The sequence below is a fragment of the Rhamphochromis longiceps genome, linkage group LG16 (genome assembly GCF_057381845.1).
Source record: "Rhamphochromis longiceps isolate RC_006_pf linkage group LG16, R_longiceps_female_GT1.1, whole genome shotgun sequence".
NCBI lineage: Eukaryota > Metazoa > Chordata > Actinopteri > Cichliformes > Cichlidae > Rhamphochromis > Rhamphochromis longiceps.
In genome coordinates, this window is record NC_140572.1 from 8,631,673 (window position 1) to 8,649,593 (window position 17,921).

The window sequence follows — 17,921 nt, forward strand, 5'->3', positions numbered from 1 at the left end:
CTTAAATCATACATGTCCTTTTGTGTTTGTGGCGAGCATGAATGGAGTACTAGTGCTACTTTAAACCTGAATCTATTTAAAGTTTAACTATATTTGAATGAATTTTATAGAAACCTGAGGAAACACAAGGAAATGCTGAGAATCCACGCTACGTTTCTCTTTGCCACCAAGGATTTATTTGTTTTGAAAGCCCCCCCGCCCATAAAACTTCCAAGTACTGTGAGAAAACCTCGTAGTTTATTTGGGAAAAGAAGCTTGCCACTGAATAACACTTTGTTACATTAGTTCAGGATTTAATAACATATAAAAAGCAACAGTGTGAGGCATCTAGTCCACTCCTGGAATAAAGCAGAATGGGGTGGAGAGTGGACGTTTATACGAAAACAATCCAAAATGTTCATTATAATTCAAGCAATGGTCAAGACGGCCCTCTCCCTCTTCCTCCTCTTTTTCTTCTTCTCCTCCAGGCGACCTGTAGCGTCGGCAAAGAACATGACGTCCTCTTTGCTCTCGATCTCCCGCTGGAGGAACTGCAGGGCTGCACTGTTAAAACCCATCACATCCTGAAAGAAGGAAAGTGGAGAGAGAATAGACGCAACAATCGGTTAAACGCCAAAAAGCTTTGCTCGGTCCCGCTCCCTTCCACTCAGATGTCACTTACTCTGATTTCCCGCACTTTTGAGAGTGTATTGGTCCGTAGTTCATCGATGACAGACAGCAGCATCTGGTTACTGGAGATCTGACCAAAATGGATCCTAGAAATAAACAAAACACTTTTATTAGGTGCACCTTGCGAGTGTTATTCATGGTGTGCTATCCTGCTGGAAGCAGCCATCAGAAGATCATCACTTGCAGTTATAAAGTGATGTTAACGGTGAGCAACAATACTCAGGTAGGCTGTGCTTTTAAGTGTGCCATGAAAATATCCTCCATCCACTACCTGCAACCTGAACTGTTGAAAGAAGGACATATGGATCCACGTTTTCATGTCCGTTTCATCCATGTGTCACAGAAGAACCTGATCCTCATCTCATCGGGCGATGTTTTCCAATCTTTAATTATTCATTTTTGTTGAGCCCATTCAAATTTGTAGCCTCGGCTTCCTGTTCTTATAGCGCCTTTGAATAATCTGCATTTTCTCAACATTTTAGTTTCGTTAAAACGTTTGATCATTGAAATGAGCTTCATAACACCTAAAAAACCCACCATTCTTATGTTAATTCGTTTTTTAAATTTATGTTTTAAATCTTTTGTTGTTTAAAATTTTCATGCAGATCCCAGACTCCTGAGTCACCACTCAACTGCCCAAAGATTAAATCTGACTATAAAACAGACAACCATAATAAAGCACGTCTCACTTGAGAAGGAAAAACAGGCAGCGGCAGACCAGCTCCACCTCCAGGCCCTGCTGGATGTAACTGTTGAAGAGTTTCAGGAGCTCGGGGACATAAGGAAAAGGCAGCACCAGCAGAGAAACCTCCAGCTCACTGATGATCACAAAAAAACGTAAAAAAGAAAAAAATCTGAGTGTATTTAAATGCACAGGACAGTGTAGGCAGATGGTAATCAGCTTCACATCATTCGCTTGAATCTTACCTCGATCTGACCTTCTTTATCACATCTAAAACGTAGCGGGAGGGCTTAAAGAGGGGCAGAGACAGATTGAGTTTATAGCTTGAGCTGAAAACAAGGTTTATTTGTGATCTCAGTATGAAGACATTTATTGTTCATAACTCTGTTTCTCTTACCGAAACATTTCCAAAGGCCACGAGGATAGGGTTGGGTTGCGGTGGAGGAAGCTGCAAAAGAGGATGAACTGTTTAATGTGACCTGTGATGCTTTTTAAAAAAACAAAAAACCTGATTTAAACTTCTCTGATGTGCCCTTTGATCTTCTCCTGCACATCTGGACCCAAGTCTGTGCTTCTGCCAGTATTTACATGACTCCCTGAAAGTCATTGTGGATCTGCCACAGGTGCCCGGTCACAACTATGTGACTCATCAATTTAAACTACACTCTGGTAAGCGCACAGAGCTAAATTTAGCAAGTAGGGTAGTTTCCATGGTGATTTTTCAAATGCCCTATTGTAAGTGGACAGAGCAGGACTTCCAGTGGAGCCTTCCAAAAACAGCATCACCACTCAGGGTGGTCCAGAAGTGCACAGGAAGATGACCTTGAAGGGAGGAACTTAAAAACTAAGGTAATGGTGTTTGACCTCTTCCTCACATCACTGCATTTGCAGCTGCTGGAAAAATGATTTCTGCTCAGAATCAGCTGAGCATTGATAAAACAAAAAAATGCCTTTTTACTGCACTACCCCACAGCAAAAGTAGAATAACTGAAATCATGACTCAACCTCTTTGCCTGCGCTCTCACAGGCATATCTGTGCTCTTCCATCTTCCTTGTTTCCCCTTTATAAAGCTCCAGAGCCTCCATGATTCGCTCAGCCTGCAAAAAAAATCAAAAAAAAAAATCGCACAAACAGGAAAAAGATCAACAAAGAAGGCTTCTGATTTTTGACCCTCATAAATATGAAGAATAATTCTTAGTAAAAGGCAACTGAAATATAGAAAATCATCAAGGATTTATTCAATTAATTAATTATTAAAGAAAATATGCTTGATAAAAACTGAATGTGTACCAATCAAGTAAATTTCATTTGACCAAAGTCCGTTAAATTGAACACTTTACAATCCTACTTATGGAATACAATTACACAGAAAATTTACATGTAATCAGATTACTTAAAGTTTTCATTTTGGCCATAAATACTTTTTGAGTGCAGATAATAACTCAGCTAATTACTGAAGAGAACTCACAGCTTTGACTGTCTCCACAGTCTTCTTGCCAGCAGGTGCTGCCTCTCCTTGCGTTTCTCCCGGTACCTGAGAAGCAGAACGTATAAATGCATCACTCATCCAACATAACAGCAACTAAGTGTAGAAGCTGAAAACTAAGCACTCACCACAGGTGCATCTCCTTTAGCCAAGCTCTCCTCAAACTCTGCCTCTCGCTCCTATCGACACAAAAAGGAGGCGGTGTTTAGGTGTTTATGTCAACCACTGTAACATCATCTTTGTGGGCCCTGTCCTCCACCTCACCATCTCCCTTTCTTCCTCCAGGATGATGGGCTCCCTCGTCCTCTCCCAGAGACGCAGGGACTTGTCGTGAGATGACGACACGAGGTGGTCTCCGTTTGGGCTGATGGCCAGACACCAAACCTCCCGATGGTGGCCCTGTGATTCAAAGAGGACGTTCAGTGTTACAACGTAGCGTAGTGGCAACGTTCAAAATGTAAAATGATGAAGCTGAGCAGTAAGAAATGTGGGGCAGCTACAAAAACAAAATCAAATAGGAAAGACCAAGTATCAACAGCTACTGGGTGGAGTGTTATAAAAATTAGATTATGAATTAATTCCTGATTTAAGATAAAACCCCTTTGAACCCTACGGCATAACACTCGTTGTCTGGTTATGGCGTAGGGTTATAACCCGTTTCCGGTTACATCGTAGGTTACAAATTAGATTTCCAGCTGAAGTCTATATAAATTTATTTATTTATTTTAATTAATTAATTAATTTATTTTTTGGATGGGTTAATTCATTTTTCTGTAACATTATTGGGAGGGAGTGGGGGGTATTCATGTATTCATGCCATCTATGTTTTTGTATGCTATAAAACAGAAAAAAGAAAAGATTATCATTTCTGTGTACCTATGTGTTCTATGACAGTCTGGTATTTGAAAAGTAAAAAATAAATAAATAAGAAGTGTGAACTTAATCTAAGTAGAAAATTGATCACCCAGAATTGATCTGTGTGTTTCTGTGAGGAATAAATCCAATGCCATTCTCTGCGTAGCTCATGAATGAGGTGTAGTTTGGATTAGTTACCCTAGTTACACAGGCACACCTACTTCCAACTCCTACATCAGTTTACAGAATCATCTTCCCAATCAATCCATCTTCCCCAAATTGTATTTCTATCATTCATACAAACCCTCGTTACTCAGCTGCACGACTGAGACATTGTTTTGCTGTCTCCTATTTCACCACCAGATGTCACTGAAACAAAGCTTTGAATGAATTAACCTATTTTTAAAACAGCTGATGACATGGTTAAACACTGCTTCATTTGCGCATCACAAACGTATTGATGTGGCATCCTGGAGGATCTGATAGGGTCCAGGTATCACCTCATGCTACCGGCAGTGACACTGACAACCAGCCAAATGCAAAACTAGTGAAAAGAAACAGTCAGAAAAGATGAAAAGGGAAAGATGTGAGCGGCCTCCACCTGCCAAACCATTCCTGTTTTGGGGATTGTCTCATTGTTACCCCTCTAGTGCATCTTCTGTCAATTTCATTAACACCAAAGGAGCTGAAACTAATTAACAATTAAATTAACCGACCAGATTAATATCGTAGAAGTTTAACTGACTTCACTCTGAATAAAAAAATGTTCTTTTCATTTTTCGAGCGGTGGGCGTGGGGAAAGCTGTTACCTCAAGTGTCTGGATGTTCTCAAACTTGTCTGCGTCCCACTGTTTGATCTTCTTGTCCTTCCCTGCTGTGAAGAACAAATGAGTCTTGGGAACAAACTGAAGGAACATGACACTGCAAAGAGAAAACAGAGGAAAGAAATTATGAGACAAAGCAGACTTAGATCAATTTCAAACAAGGAGACAGGAAAGAATATTACACAACAACACATGTCAAAGGAAATTAGAAAAAAAGTGAAAGAAAAATCACATTTAGTCAAAAATTAATTAACAAACGAAAAGAAATCATCAAGCACAGAAACTGAGATGGTCCATGAGAAACCAGAGGAGCGTGCAGATGAAAGAGCAGCTGGTGTGAAGTCACGGGTCAGTGTGAGTTAACAGGACACAGATCAGAGTCTCTAACCACAGAGATGAAGTCACGGTTGGAAGCTAAACTGCCCCGTAGATGACTTCATCACTGAGTAAAAATCTCTTTTATTTCCAGTTGAACCTCTGACTGTTTGGTTTGGGTCTGTGCTGGCCAGTACCTGTCGTCATGAGCAAACATGGAGCGGTGACAGTCGCCAAAATCCAAACCCCAGATCTTCACGTTTCTGTCGGCGGAGCCAGTGGCAATAATTGTGCTATCCTGGTTAAGAGACACACAAGGTCAGAGTCAGGAAGACTCTGGGCTGAAGTGAGTCTTGCAGCTAATAATTTTAATATCTCAACAGTACTCACGTGTGAGATGTCCAGACAAAGTACAGGCAGCTTATGTCCATACAGAGACAAGAAGAACTGGAGCAGCAAAAGGAAGAATGTGTAGATATGATGTAAACAGTGACATGAAGCCAGTGTGCGGTAAATATAAATTTAAGTCGAATCTTGTATGTCGAGCCTACCTTAAGTGTGTCTGTGTAGAAGATCTTGACTGTGCAGTCTAACAAAGAGACAGCCAGCAGTCTGTGGTCAGGAGAAAACTTCACACAGAGAACGTCTTCCTCCAACTGCAGAGTGCGTTTGTGCTTCACTGTCAGCCGTCTGAGTCACAAACACACACACACAACAACTCTGCAGGTAAGTCGTGATGCAATAACACAGTTTTCAACATCACTGCTTTCACCATATATAGCAATGTTTCATATTGCACCTACTGCAAATAACAGGAATAGTAAATTAGGCAGTTAGGGCCAGATATTACTGGACACATTCTTATTGTTTTACATGCACACCGTCCAAAAGAGCATCTCCAGCATCTCCAGGTTATAGCAGGAGTCTTGAGTTGAAGAAAACTATTGCATTAACTGTGTGTCAGCTATGTTGACACACAATAATGACACACAATACTTTGGGCTCTTCCCTTACTTTCCAAGGGCTCAACGCAGCAGATGGATCTGCGTACTCTAATTGGGACTGATTTAGACAGGACGCCTTTTCTGACACAGTCTCAGGGACCTCCTGAGTCTGCAAAACTACACATTCACTCATCCATCTCCTCTTCAGCATCCAAATGTGGACCTTTCCCCCCCTTTTAAAGGCTGAAAATATTAATTTAATGTACATGAACACAAATCAGAACTGATAAGAGTGGACATGACGAGAAGTCGTGTTCAGAGACAAGAAAAAAATGTAAAACTTGTGTCCAGTAACATTAAGCAGTAGCATGAAGGCTGTGGCTACAAACTGCTGTGAGATTATGTTAAAGAGAAGACTTCATGGAAAAAACCAACAACAACAAAAAAAAACGCACACACAGCAGATTCACTGCAAAGTCTATTTAAATATTAAGATCAACCAGATTGACAATATGGAGAGTTGATTGAAACAGAGGCCATGTAATGTATGGGAATGTCCCGATCAGGTCTGCTCAGACTTGGTCTATTTCTACAAAGATGACTGGAACCACAACCACAGGCAGTTGTGTTAATAGCGCTGACAAAGTATTTAGAGAGGATTTGTTTGGTGAGTTTTGGCCATCAGGCAGTCACTGTCTGCAAACGCTTAAAAAATATTAAAAATAAGCATTTTATTTATTATGTTAATTGATCCTATATATACACATGTAGCTCCTCAGTAGTTTCAAGCTTATGCTGAACCTGACCACTTTATTCCAGGTGTTAAGGGTCCTATGAGATCATTGAAAATCTACCACATCGATCCTGAACATTGAACAAAATAAACTCACTTCTGGCTCGTCTCCTTGTCCTTTACCAGCTCAAACTCCCAGAACTTCACAGTCTTATCTGCACTTCCTGAGATAATCCCCCTCTAAAGGAAACACACACAAATAAAAAACAAATCAAATCAGTCTTCGGACTTCGATTTTTAAAAAAAAAAATCAGTTTATGGAAAGGATAAGTTGGGTGTGAAAAACACTCAGACACACAAGCTGAGTACAGTGAGGTTTACCTGATCTGGGGCCAGGCAAATTGACCACACAGCTCCATCATGGGCATCTACAGTTTCCAGAAGGCTTCCTGAACCCAGCTCAAAGATCTGCAGCTTCCCACTCTAATAAGAACAAAACACAATCTTGACTACAAGAAAGTCTACAACTTTGTAAGGAGCAATATTCTCTCTTCCAAATGGTTGCCATTAGATTACAGGATTCAGAAAGAAATACACTCTACACGCTCAAATCCACTAAATCACCGACACATCAATAACTTATAGAGAACAGTGGTTGAAACTGACTGTAAGCCTTGGACAGAGTGTCTGAATGACTCAGTGTGTCCACATACCTTCGTTCCCAGGATTATCTGTCGGTCTCCAGGCACAAAGAGGGAGCAGAGGGCGTATTCGCAGGCCATGGTGCGAATCACCTGCAGAGTGGATCTGTCACAGTGGGCAGGACAGTTAGAAGACAATGACCAATGAAGCAAGAGCTTTTTCACTGAATGCAGCAAAATGAATCTAATTATAAGACCCTTTCAGGACGTGCTGCATCTAAACTGGTGTTACCTGTTCCAAACTTTGACGGTGTCTCCGGAGGCGGAGAGGACAGCCAGGTTGTCTGAGCTGAAGGCCAGTGTGCGCACATCTGTGCGGTGTCCCCCGAGTGTGAGGCGAGCCGTTTTATCGGCTACGGGGGTCTTGTGTGAGGTCTTCAGGCTGTAGGTCTCAACTGTGTTATTCTGGAGCAGCAGAGCCACCTTCAGCTCACCACCTGCACATGACAGGCAGTCCACCCACCTGAGAGGGGACAGAGGACATGGATGGTGTGTACATGTGAACAGACCCCTGATTCCGAAGAGCGTGGCTAGCGAAGATCCCTGACTTGTGACACAAGTACCTGGGAGGGATGCATCAGGTCAAATATGTGGTTCCATTTATTGTGGCGCCCCCTTGTGTAAATAAGAGAGGAGCCAGACACAACCTTTCTAATTCTGGAAAGTGCCATCCTACATAATTCAGGTACTTCAGATATATTTAGATCAACAACTTGTACACAATTTGAGCTATTTACATATAAGGACAAAATTATGTTGATGTTTGAAAAAGCTATGTTAAATACTCTTTGCCCTGTTTAACTTAAAAACTTGCTGTTTTCATAGGGGGGTTAATAATTGTGTCCTGATCTGTACTTACTTGAATAAGAAGTCTAAATGTTTTTTTTTTCCACTTTGCAAAATTTATATTTTATATTTATTTCTATTTGTAAATCTTGTGCAGCACCACTATTGTCAGGTGGTAAGAACTTGTGCTTTTAAATGACATGAATCTTCATTTTGTTATTTTTCTACATGAATTAGCCTTATTTCATCCTATGAAATTATTCAAGGAACTAAAGACTGTTAGTTGTCTGGAATTGTACTGCAATGTAAGGCCGATTAGAGCAGTTTATAATACTTCATTCCTGCATGCTCCGCTTTTACTTCAATGTCCAGCAGGTGGTGGCAATGCACACAACAACCATGATCAGAGGAAATTCATGATCTCCTACAGGTAACTGTGGCTTAATGTTTAGAAATAGGGTCACTGGATCAACACAGATAAAGAGACAAACAGCGGCAGCAAAGTGAATTCAAAATGTTTGAAAAGTTAGATTTGAAACAAGAAAATTCATTTTAACATTTATTCGGATGCTATCTGGTAGGGCTGAACGATTATGGAAAATAATCTAATTGCGATTTTTTGCCCCAATATTGCGATTGCGATGCGATATGCGATTATTTTTTAAGGTCTTTGTCTTCTGTATTATTAAACAAAGACAAGCAATACATCATATAGTATGGCCAATACTATATTACATTAATTTTAAACTGTTCTTTCCTGGAAGACAGACCTCTGTTATGATGACATGAGGTGATGCATGAATTGATGACTGACATTTTTATTTAACTTCTTCAATCACAACAGTATATTTGAACATACACAATAGTTTATTTTTAGCTTACAAACATCTGAGCATAAAGTGCTGACAAGGAACCCTGGTGTAAACATTAAAATGAAAGTCAGTACAATGTGCAGATTGCAGAAATATACATAAACAAAATCAGTGGCTTTACCACACTCAGTTTTTCGACATCTGTGAACTACTAGACAGTCATTCAATTAAAAAATAATATTAAATAAATAAAACTAATAAATAAAAAATACACACATCTTACTGATCTCTGCAGTCAGTAACATTACACATAAAGTGCAAACATAATAGCAATTGTATAAACACACACACAAACACGCCTTTAAAGTTTAAAGGCGTGAAATTGGACGGTCTAGTTCTGATTAGCGTCACCGCTGTCTCGGTGGAGTTTAATAAACTCGGCCGTCTGCTTCTTGCTATCTAAAATATAACCAGACACTGGTGTAAATTCTCAACTGTCTCATACTTCTGTTTAATAAGTTTTCTGTTTGACGTTTAGTCAGCTGTGTGAAAACCAAGGAGGAACCCACCCGGGGGATTAATAAAGTTTTATTTTATCTAATCTAATAACTTTAATCTCAGCCAAACCGATTTACTCACGAACAAACAAAACACTGAAAAAAGCCCAACAATAACATTTTTAGGTTGTCTAAGTGACTTATATATTACGTTTAACCCGAGCAGCGAAACTCCGCGGTGATCTGAAAATGATGTGCCGGGAGTTGTGCCGTTCTCGGCCGCATCAGTAACCCTCGAGCTCCCGGCTAGCTGTCGAGCTGGTGGGTAGCAGACGCCTCTGAAAACGTCGAAGCACTTTTGCAAATATGGGATATCTTGATAAACCGAGCAGATATTTGATGTTTACACAGCTACTTTCTCGCCTGAAAATATGTTAAAAGTTTATTTTGTGACCCAGAAAGATTAGTATGAGTAATTTTAAAACTTAGTAGCGGCCGCCATTGCTGGAAACTGGAGTTTGGCTGGGCCGCGCTATGAATTCTGGGATATGGTAGTAATTTGGACAGCCTTCGGCGCGTCGCTGTGACGTAATCGGTCTACAAATGCGGCCTCAGGAGGATGCAGCCCATGAATTTGGACATGTCGCAGCCTTTGCGGTTAGAAAATTGCACTTGATCATGTCGCGATATTATCGCAAATGCGATATATCGTTCAGCCCTACTATCTGGACCTAAGTTTCAAAATCTTAGAGAGAGCATAATTCGCTGCACTGACCTGATCTTGGAAGATGCCTTGATGTTTGTTAGTCTGATGATCTCGTCCTTCAGCATCCTCTTCACCACGGGCTCCTCTGTCTCCTCACCTGAAGCTTCCTGAGCTCTGCAGAGAGCAGGGATAATAATCATCAGTTCAAAGGGAGATCAACAATAACAAAAAAGCTGAAACTAATCATTTAGGCAGCAGCACTAGCACTTGTCCTTCCACCTCCACTGACATCAGTGTGTTAGAAGTAGTCAAGATAGGTGGTGTCAGTACTGGAGTTATATTAGCGACATTCATATGAAGCTTTCTCAGAAGAGAGCAGAAATACACGCGTTTAATTGTCTTTGGTAAATTTGTCCACCTCAGTATCTGAATGTCTGGCTAATAAAACTAGCGCTGGTTGTGCGGTGGTAACAGTAACAGTCAATGTGCAAATATTCCAAAGAACAGAATACATGTGCGCTTACTTGGTGGCCTTCTTTTTGGCTTTCTTCAGCTTCTTTGTCATTTTTTTCTGCACTTCTTCCTCTGACAGCACAGTGAAGAGCTCCAGGACTGAGTCGTTGCCCTGAAAGACATAGACGGCATAATGTGTGTCATCAATCGCTTTTAGCTAGAAAATTAGTTTACAAACACAAAGGCATTTAAACTAGTATGTGCAATGTTTAAATTACAGCTGATTGTCAGGCAAATGCTGACGGGCAGTGTGACTGTATAGGAGGAAATAACTCAGCAATCAGTCTGACCAACAAAACAAAACCATTGAAACTATTCTTAATCGCATTTAACCATCAGGTCATGTGATCAGAAAACAAATGAATATACAGACAATTACAGCAGGTTGTGAACTGACATACATTAGTGATGTCAGAATGATCTCTTTCACATTACATTAGCGACACTGACTAAAAGCCACAAGACGACCTTACTACTGATGAGTGCCTAAAAGCTACCAGTGAAAGAAGAAACACATACTACAGCATGACTACAGCAGGTCTCAGTGGGCTCAAACTGCACCGAGCAAGCATTACATTCAACCCACATATAAATACTGTGTATTCCAGACATCATGCAGAGTCACAAGGAGCTGTAAGATGCTTCAGTACTAACGTGGCAGGCGATGACTCTGGCGTGGCGGTCTGCTGTCAGTGAGACGACGCGATCTCTAGCTTCTCTCAGGATGGAGCCGGCCTTTTCACAAGATAGGATGCGCTGCCCAAAAAGAAAAAGAAAGAATAAATGTTAAAGAGAGAATTTGGTTTAATTTACAAAAATACTCTAGTTGAAGATGGTGTTGAATAATTGGAACTATTAACAACTGTGAAACATTAGAAAAAAAAGAATCAACAGCACAAAAATGTGGCAGTGCACTGACTTTATCCTTCTGAGACCTACACTGCTTAATAAAGAATGACGTTCCACTACAAAGTTGATGCATGCAGAGCATTTGAATCATTTTACCCTCACTGTAATGAATGCTACTTTACCTCTTCAAGGCTTTCATCCACGTCTTCTTTATTGTCTTCTTCATCATCATCAACCAACAGAGTTTTTCCCTTCTTCACCGTAGGCTCACCCTCAGCTTTTGCCTGCGCAGGACGCGACCAGACAGAGTTTTACGACCTTACAACAACTCCATTAATATCGTTTTTAGAGCCAAAACCTACAGTTAATAAGGATCTGATTAACTTCAATAACAAATTTAATGTAATTGAAAAAAAAAGTGCCCGTGTTGTGTAAAATTACAGGCAAAATAATACAAAAGGGAAATGAAAGACTACTAAAAGCAAAACATGACATCTTCATAGAAAGTAAAGCATCGCACATTAGGGGAGAGACTCCAGGATCTCAAGAAAAACTGTTTGCTTTCTCTCTGATTGTCTTTTTTCAGTAAAGGGCAGTTGGGGGAGGAAGAGAAAAAAGTGCTCAGCTGAGTCCTTTCTCACCTCCTCCAGGTAGTTGATGTCCCAGGCTCGAAGCTCACTGTCTGCAGAGCCCGTCAACAGCCTACTCTCCTGGCTCAGCAACACCATACCCCAAACCTAACATACACACACACATTTAAAACAAAAACATCGAGTCATCTTAATAATCTAGGAAAAACATTAAAATTCCAGTGGAAAGTCTCTTATAATCCCCATTTCCTTCCAGTGAAAGCAGCTAGTCACAAGAGCTCCACTATATGGACCAAAGTACTGCACAGTACACCTACAGGAACTGCTTGGCCATGGAAAATCCTGCCATGAAGCTCCCAGTTCACAGTTTTTGTCCTGAGGTTAATGCCAGAGCAGGTTTAGAACCACACTGTGCGCTGCAGCTTCAGTGTGGGTGATATTACCTCAAAATGCTATCACAAGATGTCAAGGAAATGTGCAATAATGATATTTCTGACACTAAAGAACAAAAAATACTCAATAAATGCTGTATCAATGAGTGCAGCTTACAGCCAGCAGTGTTTATTAGTGCAAACAAAAGAAAAGGTATTAAACATGCTGTTCTTGTGATGAGTTACTGTCATTAGAGATAGACTACCCAATTCAAAATGTGAATCTACTGCCAGCAGCAGCCACATTATAGCCCAATAGCAGTGACACAGCATTACATGCAGTGACGCAGCATAAGTCCAATGTAAGCACAAAAGCAGGCCAGCTAGTGTTTTCTCTGGTACTATGTGGTCGACCTTTTTAACCAGTTACTTAAATTCCTCCTTTAGCACCAGGAGATTGCATCAGTAATTTCCATCCACTGTTTGTGCTTCTTGTTATATGGAGTGTAAGTAGCAAGTGCTCCAGTGTTGCTCAGGTGAGTCCCGGACCATCAGCACCGGCTCCCCTCAGGGCTGTGTTCTTTCTCCTCTGCTCTTCTCCCTGTACACCAACTGCTGCACCTCCACCCACCAGTCTGTCAAGCTAATCAAGTTCGCAGATGACACCACCGTCATTGGGCTCATCTCTGACGGGGATGAGTCTGCCTACAGGAGGGAGGTTGAACGTCTGGTGTCCTGGTGCAGCCACAACAACCTGGTGCTGAATGCCCAGAAGACAGTGGAGATTATTGTGGACTTCAGGAAGCACACAGCCCCACTCCCCCCCATCATCCTGACTGACACCCCCATCACCTCTGTGGACTCATTCCGCTTCCTGGGTACCACCATCACCCAGGACCTGAAGTGGGAGCCCACCATCACCTCCGTCATCAAGAAAGCCCAGCAGAGGATGTACTTCCTGAGGCAGCTGAAGAAATTCAACCTGCCAACACGGACGATGATGCAGTTCTACACTGCAATCATCGAGTCCATCCTCACCTCCTCCATCACCGTGTGGTACGCTGGAGCCACTATCAGGGACAAACAGAGACTGCAGCGTGTTGTGCGCTCTGCTGAGAAGGTGATTGGCTGCAGACTCCCATCTCTGCAGGACCTGTACACCTCCAGGACACTGCGGCGTGCAGCCCGGATCTCAGCTGACCCTTCTCACCCTGGACACAGTCTGTTTGACCTGCTCCCCTCAGGCAGGAGGCTCCGGTCCATTCGCACCAGAACCTCTCGCCACAAGAACAGTTTCTTCCCCTCTGCTGTTGGACACATGAACAATAACCACATGACTGTCCCCGCCACTAACACATGACCCTACGCTGTGTCACTGCATCATTTCATGTCTGGCACTGATCACCACCTGCACTCATGTATATATCTTTCTACGTAGCACTCATAACTCTTATTCTCATGTATATATGTTTGGCACTGATCACCACCTGCACTCATGTATATATCTTTCTACGTAGCACTCATAATTCTTATTCTCATGTATATATGTTTGGCACTGATCACCACCTGCACTCATGTATATATCTTTCTACGTAGCACTCATAATTCTTATTCTCATGTATATATCTCATGTATATCTCATGCACATATCTCTCTTTCTACATAGCACTTTAATTCTTATTGTCTGCACTGAAGCACCGCAGCAATTTCCTAATGTTGTAAACCTCAACATCTGGCAATAAACCCATTCTGATTCTGATTCTGATTTGTTTAATGTTGGGTTGCACATCATCAGCTGTTAGCATCTCCTCCTTCATAGCCTGGTTGTACTTGATGGTGTGTTTTTGCCTCAAGTTTGTTGTTTCCATCGTCACCAGGAAGCGTTTTCTTGCACATTTTGTAAAGCATCACACTTTGTTAGAGGTTGCTGAAGTAGCTCCCTTTTACAAAATCTTAATCGTGGCAGAAGGCTAGAATATGATTCTGCTGCAACCTTCTTCCTATTAAAAGGGAGTTTTTTTCTTTCCATTCTTGGCAAGTTCAGAGGAGGTTGTCTGATTGTTGGGGTTTTATTGTGAACAATATCTGGCCCAGCCCTAGTCATACATGTGTGGAATATGTAGAAGGGAAGAAATTCCACAAATGGACTTGGACTAAATGCAGAGAAAGAAGCATCTCACCTCACTGCGATGGCCCACCATAGTCTTAAAGCAGTGCTGTGTGTCCAAGTCCCACCACTTGACAAAACTGTCTTTGGAGCTATACGGTTGGCAGAGCACACAATTAGCTTTTCAAACCTCCATTTCAAATATACAATCCAGTAGACAAGACACAATGTAAACATCACGGTGTCCTACCATGTGACGAGGAGGTTCTTGTCTCTCAGGAACAGGGCCTGCGTGATGACATCTTTATGGCCTCTCAGCCTGTACAGCCCACACTCATTGATGATGTCCCACACGATCACATCTGTGTCCTAAGAGAGGAGTAAACAGTTAACTGAGGTGATTCCTTGCAACTCACAGTCCGTCTTGTAAAATAAAAAAGCATTTTTAAAGGCAAAGTAAACCACTCAACAAACAAACCTCCAATTTATCTTCCATTTATATTAACACCTTTATTTTCGTGTAACTGTTGTCACTTTGATGTTGAGTTTAGAAACACGTCAACACTTAACAAAACCAAGGAACAACCTGCCACACTCACCTTTGAGCCAGTAACAAGTCTCGCCCCGAGTGCATCATAGTGTATGACGCTGACTGCAGACTTGTGGCCGTTGAAGGAGACGTTGCTCTCACCGTTCAGCAGGCTGAAGATTCTTACTGCACCATCTTCGTAACCCACGGCAATATGAACTCCATCAGGTGAAGGGCAGAGAAAGGTCACCTCATGTTTCTGACCCTGCAGGATCAGGACCTACACACACAGAGATGACAAGAATAAAGATAAGAACAGATAAAATCTGAAGGGAAGTGTACCTGGATATGAGTTGTCGCATTGCTATAATCACACTTGAACCTCACCTTCTCTCCTTTTCGAACATCCCAGATGAAAACATGTTCACATGCAGCCACAGCCACATAGCGCCCCTTCTCCCCTCCTCGAAGGGTCACATACGTGATGTTGGCTTTTTGGCTGCCAATGACCCCAAAAACGGCGCTGGCAACATAGCGCAGGTACTGCTTGGTCAAACCCATGACCAGCAGCTAAGGTGATGCTGAATCCTGTTTCACACCAGAGCACAGGAGAAAAATTTACTGTGCACACCTTTTACGGAAGAAAAACAGAGACTCAGTGCTTGATTGGCTCCACCTGATTCTACATAATGTCTGAATAAATTTAAGACAAGTTCAGAGTTCAGCATGTTCTGCTAGATATTGAAGTCTACATTTTCATGAAGATAATACAGAAAACTGTTTTATTATCTTTATAACACTGTTTGAAAAGTTGAACATTACACCCACATGTTATTAGTTATCATGTCATCCTAAAGTGGCTTTGACGCCTCCTGTGCTAAATGTTCCAATATAGTGTGGGGAAGATCGTGAATAGTTTTTATATGAAAAACCAGTTTCCAGATACAACAGGAGGCATAAACACATAAACACTGCTGTAAACATGAACCATTTTAAACTTTGGTACTAAACCACATTTGCACAATCAGGGCACCCCTCTCTTTTTTAAGGACCTGGCTTTCTGTTTGTGCAACTGTTGGCAAATGTTGCCACAAAAATGGAAACATCGTTGACAATGCATGCTTTCCATCATGACAACAAAGACGAAATACATTGTATATCAAATGTACCCAAGAGTCCACATATTAATAGATATTTACAGCAATAAAATGACGAATCTTTATCTATATAGCATAGTTTAATTTGTGCTGTAATTTGTCCCTGCTATCTAGAATATATACTCTACCACGTATGCGTATTAAATATATCACAGTTTTCAAAAATAAGGTTTTCTGTTTTATACCAGCATAAGACACTACATACTTAATACATGTCTGATCTTAGTATGCTATTCCGTATTAATGAGGTGTAAAGTATTTTCGTATTGTTTATAATGTGTCGAACTACGGCCTTTATTTCTGCAGTGTCGATTCAGTGTTGTTGGTCTATTCCTTCGTTTTATGTCCTTTCCTCATAATTTGCAAATCCTGCTTTAAAATAATACACCAAAAATACGTACTACTTAGTAAACGTGTAGCAAGGTATAGCACATCAGTCCTCGCAGATACGGGTACGTTCGTTTTAGTACACAAAACTGCAGGCAGAGTTGCCGGTTTACGCTTCTGGCATTTGACTCAACACGACAACGTCAACCTCCGCCCGCCCGGAGACAAATTTGACCCAAATCGAGTGTGCCTAAGCATGATACTCAGTTACTAGACCCACGTGGTAAAACAATTCTTGGATAATTGTACTTAATAAAAGTAACCATAACATAAATGTATATCTCTAAACGTTATATACAACATTTGCGTTTGTTTCGTCAATGTAAAGCGTCTATGTTGGTCCTCTTACCTTTGAAGTGTGACAACTAGCAACTACCTTGAAGTGCCTGACTTCGGCTGCTGTTTCAGACCCAACCAATCTATCACAAATCGTTACTAAAACAATACCATGCAGTGCTAGTTTGCCTATAAAACTATGCACACAGATACAGTCTATTGGAAATATATATTTTTAAAAAATATTTAGATAGGATTTTAGCAGTGAACTGCGAGTCAAAGAAACCTTTCTGTTTCTCTGTTTTCTCGATTGCGCTCTTTCTATTGCTTTTGACTGCAATACCAAAAAAAGACATTTTATACATTTTTGAATGTACAGTCCAAAATAAAATAATATATTAGGTCTTTACAGATACTCGTTTTTGTTTGTTTAATTTTTGGACAGAGACGTCTGGCTTAGAGCCAATGATTTTTGCGGTTTACATCAATAAAGTGACTCCACAGTGATCCCTAAGCAACCATACCGGAAGTGTTTTTTTAAGTCAGCTGACTAGCACCGGAAAAATAAAATGATCTCGTGAATAGCACCGGAAAAGTGTTTGTCTAACCTATACAAAACAAAAGCGTGTGCTATTTTAATAGGAGAGTATAGACATGACAGAAAACTATAAAGAACAGAGTAAAAGTACATTAAACATACTCTAAAAAATAGTTGAAAGGTCAGAATAATCACAGTCACATGGCATTGTATTTCGTTTGTAATTCCAACATGTAACACATACATGGGACCGCCACTATAGAGAGAGGGAGAACAGACTTTCACTAACTACTTGATAATGATAAAATTAATGAAACACATAATTAATGGAGTCCTAACTGGCTTTTTCTAAAGGAGGGACTAAAACAGAAGAAATTCTTTAACAAGGTGCATTTGTACACTATTAAAGGAAAGGTATATGTATATGTTTTGGGTGGTTTTTTTTAAATGCAGGAGGTCACTCGATTTGTTTAATCCAAGCACCTAGCAGAAACGTTTTTTAATCATCCACAGCACTTTATTAATGAAACTTGAGAAATAAATGTAATAAGTGAGATCAAAAACATGCAAGCAGACACGTTTATGTTCAGAAA

At 40.8% G+C, this 17,921-nt stretch overlaps 1 protein-coding gene across 3 annotated transcripts; it reads right to left on the bottom strand.

The window, feature by feature from the left end:
* Positions 1 to 218: 218 nt before the first annotated feature.
* On the bottom strand, positions 219 to 17,016 carry wdr3 (WD repeat domain 3). 3 transcript variants are annotated; one of them, XM_085384560.1, is made up of 27 exons: positions 16,864 to 17,016; positions 15,358 to 15,558; positions 15,041 to 15,250; positions 14,692 to 14,810; positions 14,515 to 14,593; positions 12,015 to 12,110; positions 11,556 to 11,657; positions 11,179 to 11,280; positions 10,536 to 10,636; positions 10,081 to 10,185; positions 7,443 to 7,673; positions 7,223 to 7,316; positions 6,891 to 6,992; positions 6,667 to 6,749; positions 5,384 to 5,522; positions 5,223 to 5,279; positions 5,030 to 5,130; positions 4,503 to 4,614; positions 3,103 to 3,237; positions 2,967 to 3,017; positions 2,821 to 2,886; positions 2,357 to 2,449; positions 1,749 to 1,799; positions 1,597 to 1,640; positions 1,359 to 1,487; positions 662 to 755; positions 219 to 563 (listed from the first exon to the last, which is right to left on the bottom strand). In XM_085384560.1, the coding sequence occupies exons 2-27, from the start codon at positions 15,529 to 15,531 to the stop codon at positions 408 to 410; spliced, it is 2,826 nt and encodes a 941-aa protein (XP_085240686.1). In that variant the 5' UTR covers positions 15,532 to 15,558; positions 16,864 to 17,016; the 3' UTR covers positions 219 to 407. The 3 variants fall into 3 exon arrangements, with proteins under 3 accessions (XP_085240686.1, XP_085240687.1, XP_085240688.1); XM_085384561.1 differs by having other exon boundaries at positions 15,358 to 15,601; positions 16,864 to 17,003; XM_085384562.1 differs by lacking the exon at positions 16,864 to 17,016 and adding an exon at positions 16,529 to 16,551.
* Between the last annotated feature and the right edge of the window lie 905 nt (positions 17,017 to 17,921).

What these genes read in the sequence shown, in the direction of transcription:
- wdr3 (XM_085384560.1), bottom strand. Translation starts at nt 15,531, where the DNA reads ATGGGTTTGACCAAGCAGTACCTGCGCTATGTTGCCAGCGCCGTTTTT. An exon ending in ACCGTCAAAGTTTGGAACAG is followed by an intron (nt 7,317 to 7,442) that starts GTAACACCAGTT and finishes CCACTGTGACAG; the next exon opens with ATCCACTCTGCAGGTGATTC. An exon ending in AGAACATCCAGACACTTGAG is followed by an intron (nt 3,238 to 4,502) that starts GTAACAGCTTTC and finishes TTTGAATCACAG; the next exon opens with GGCCACCATCGGGAGGTTTG.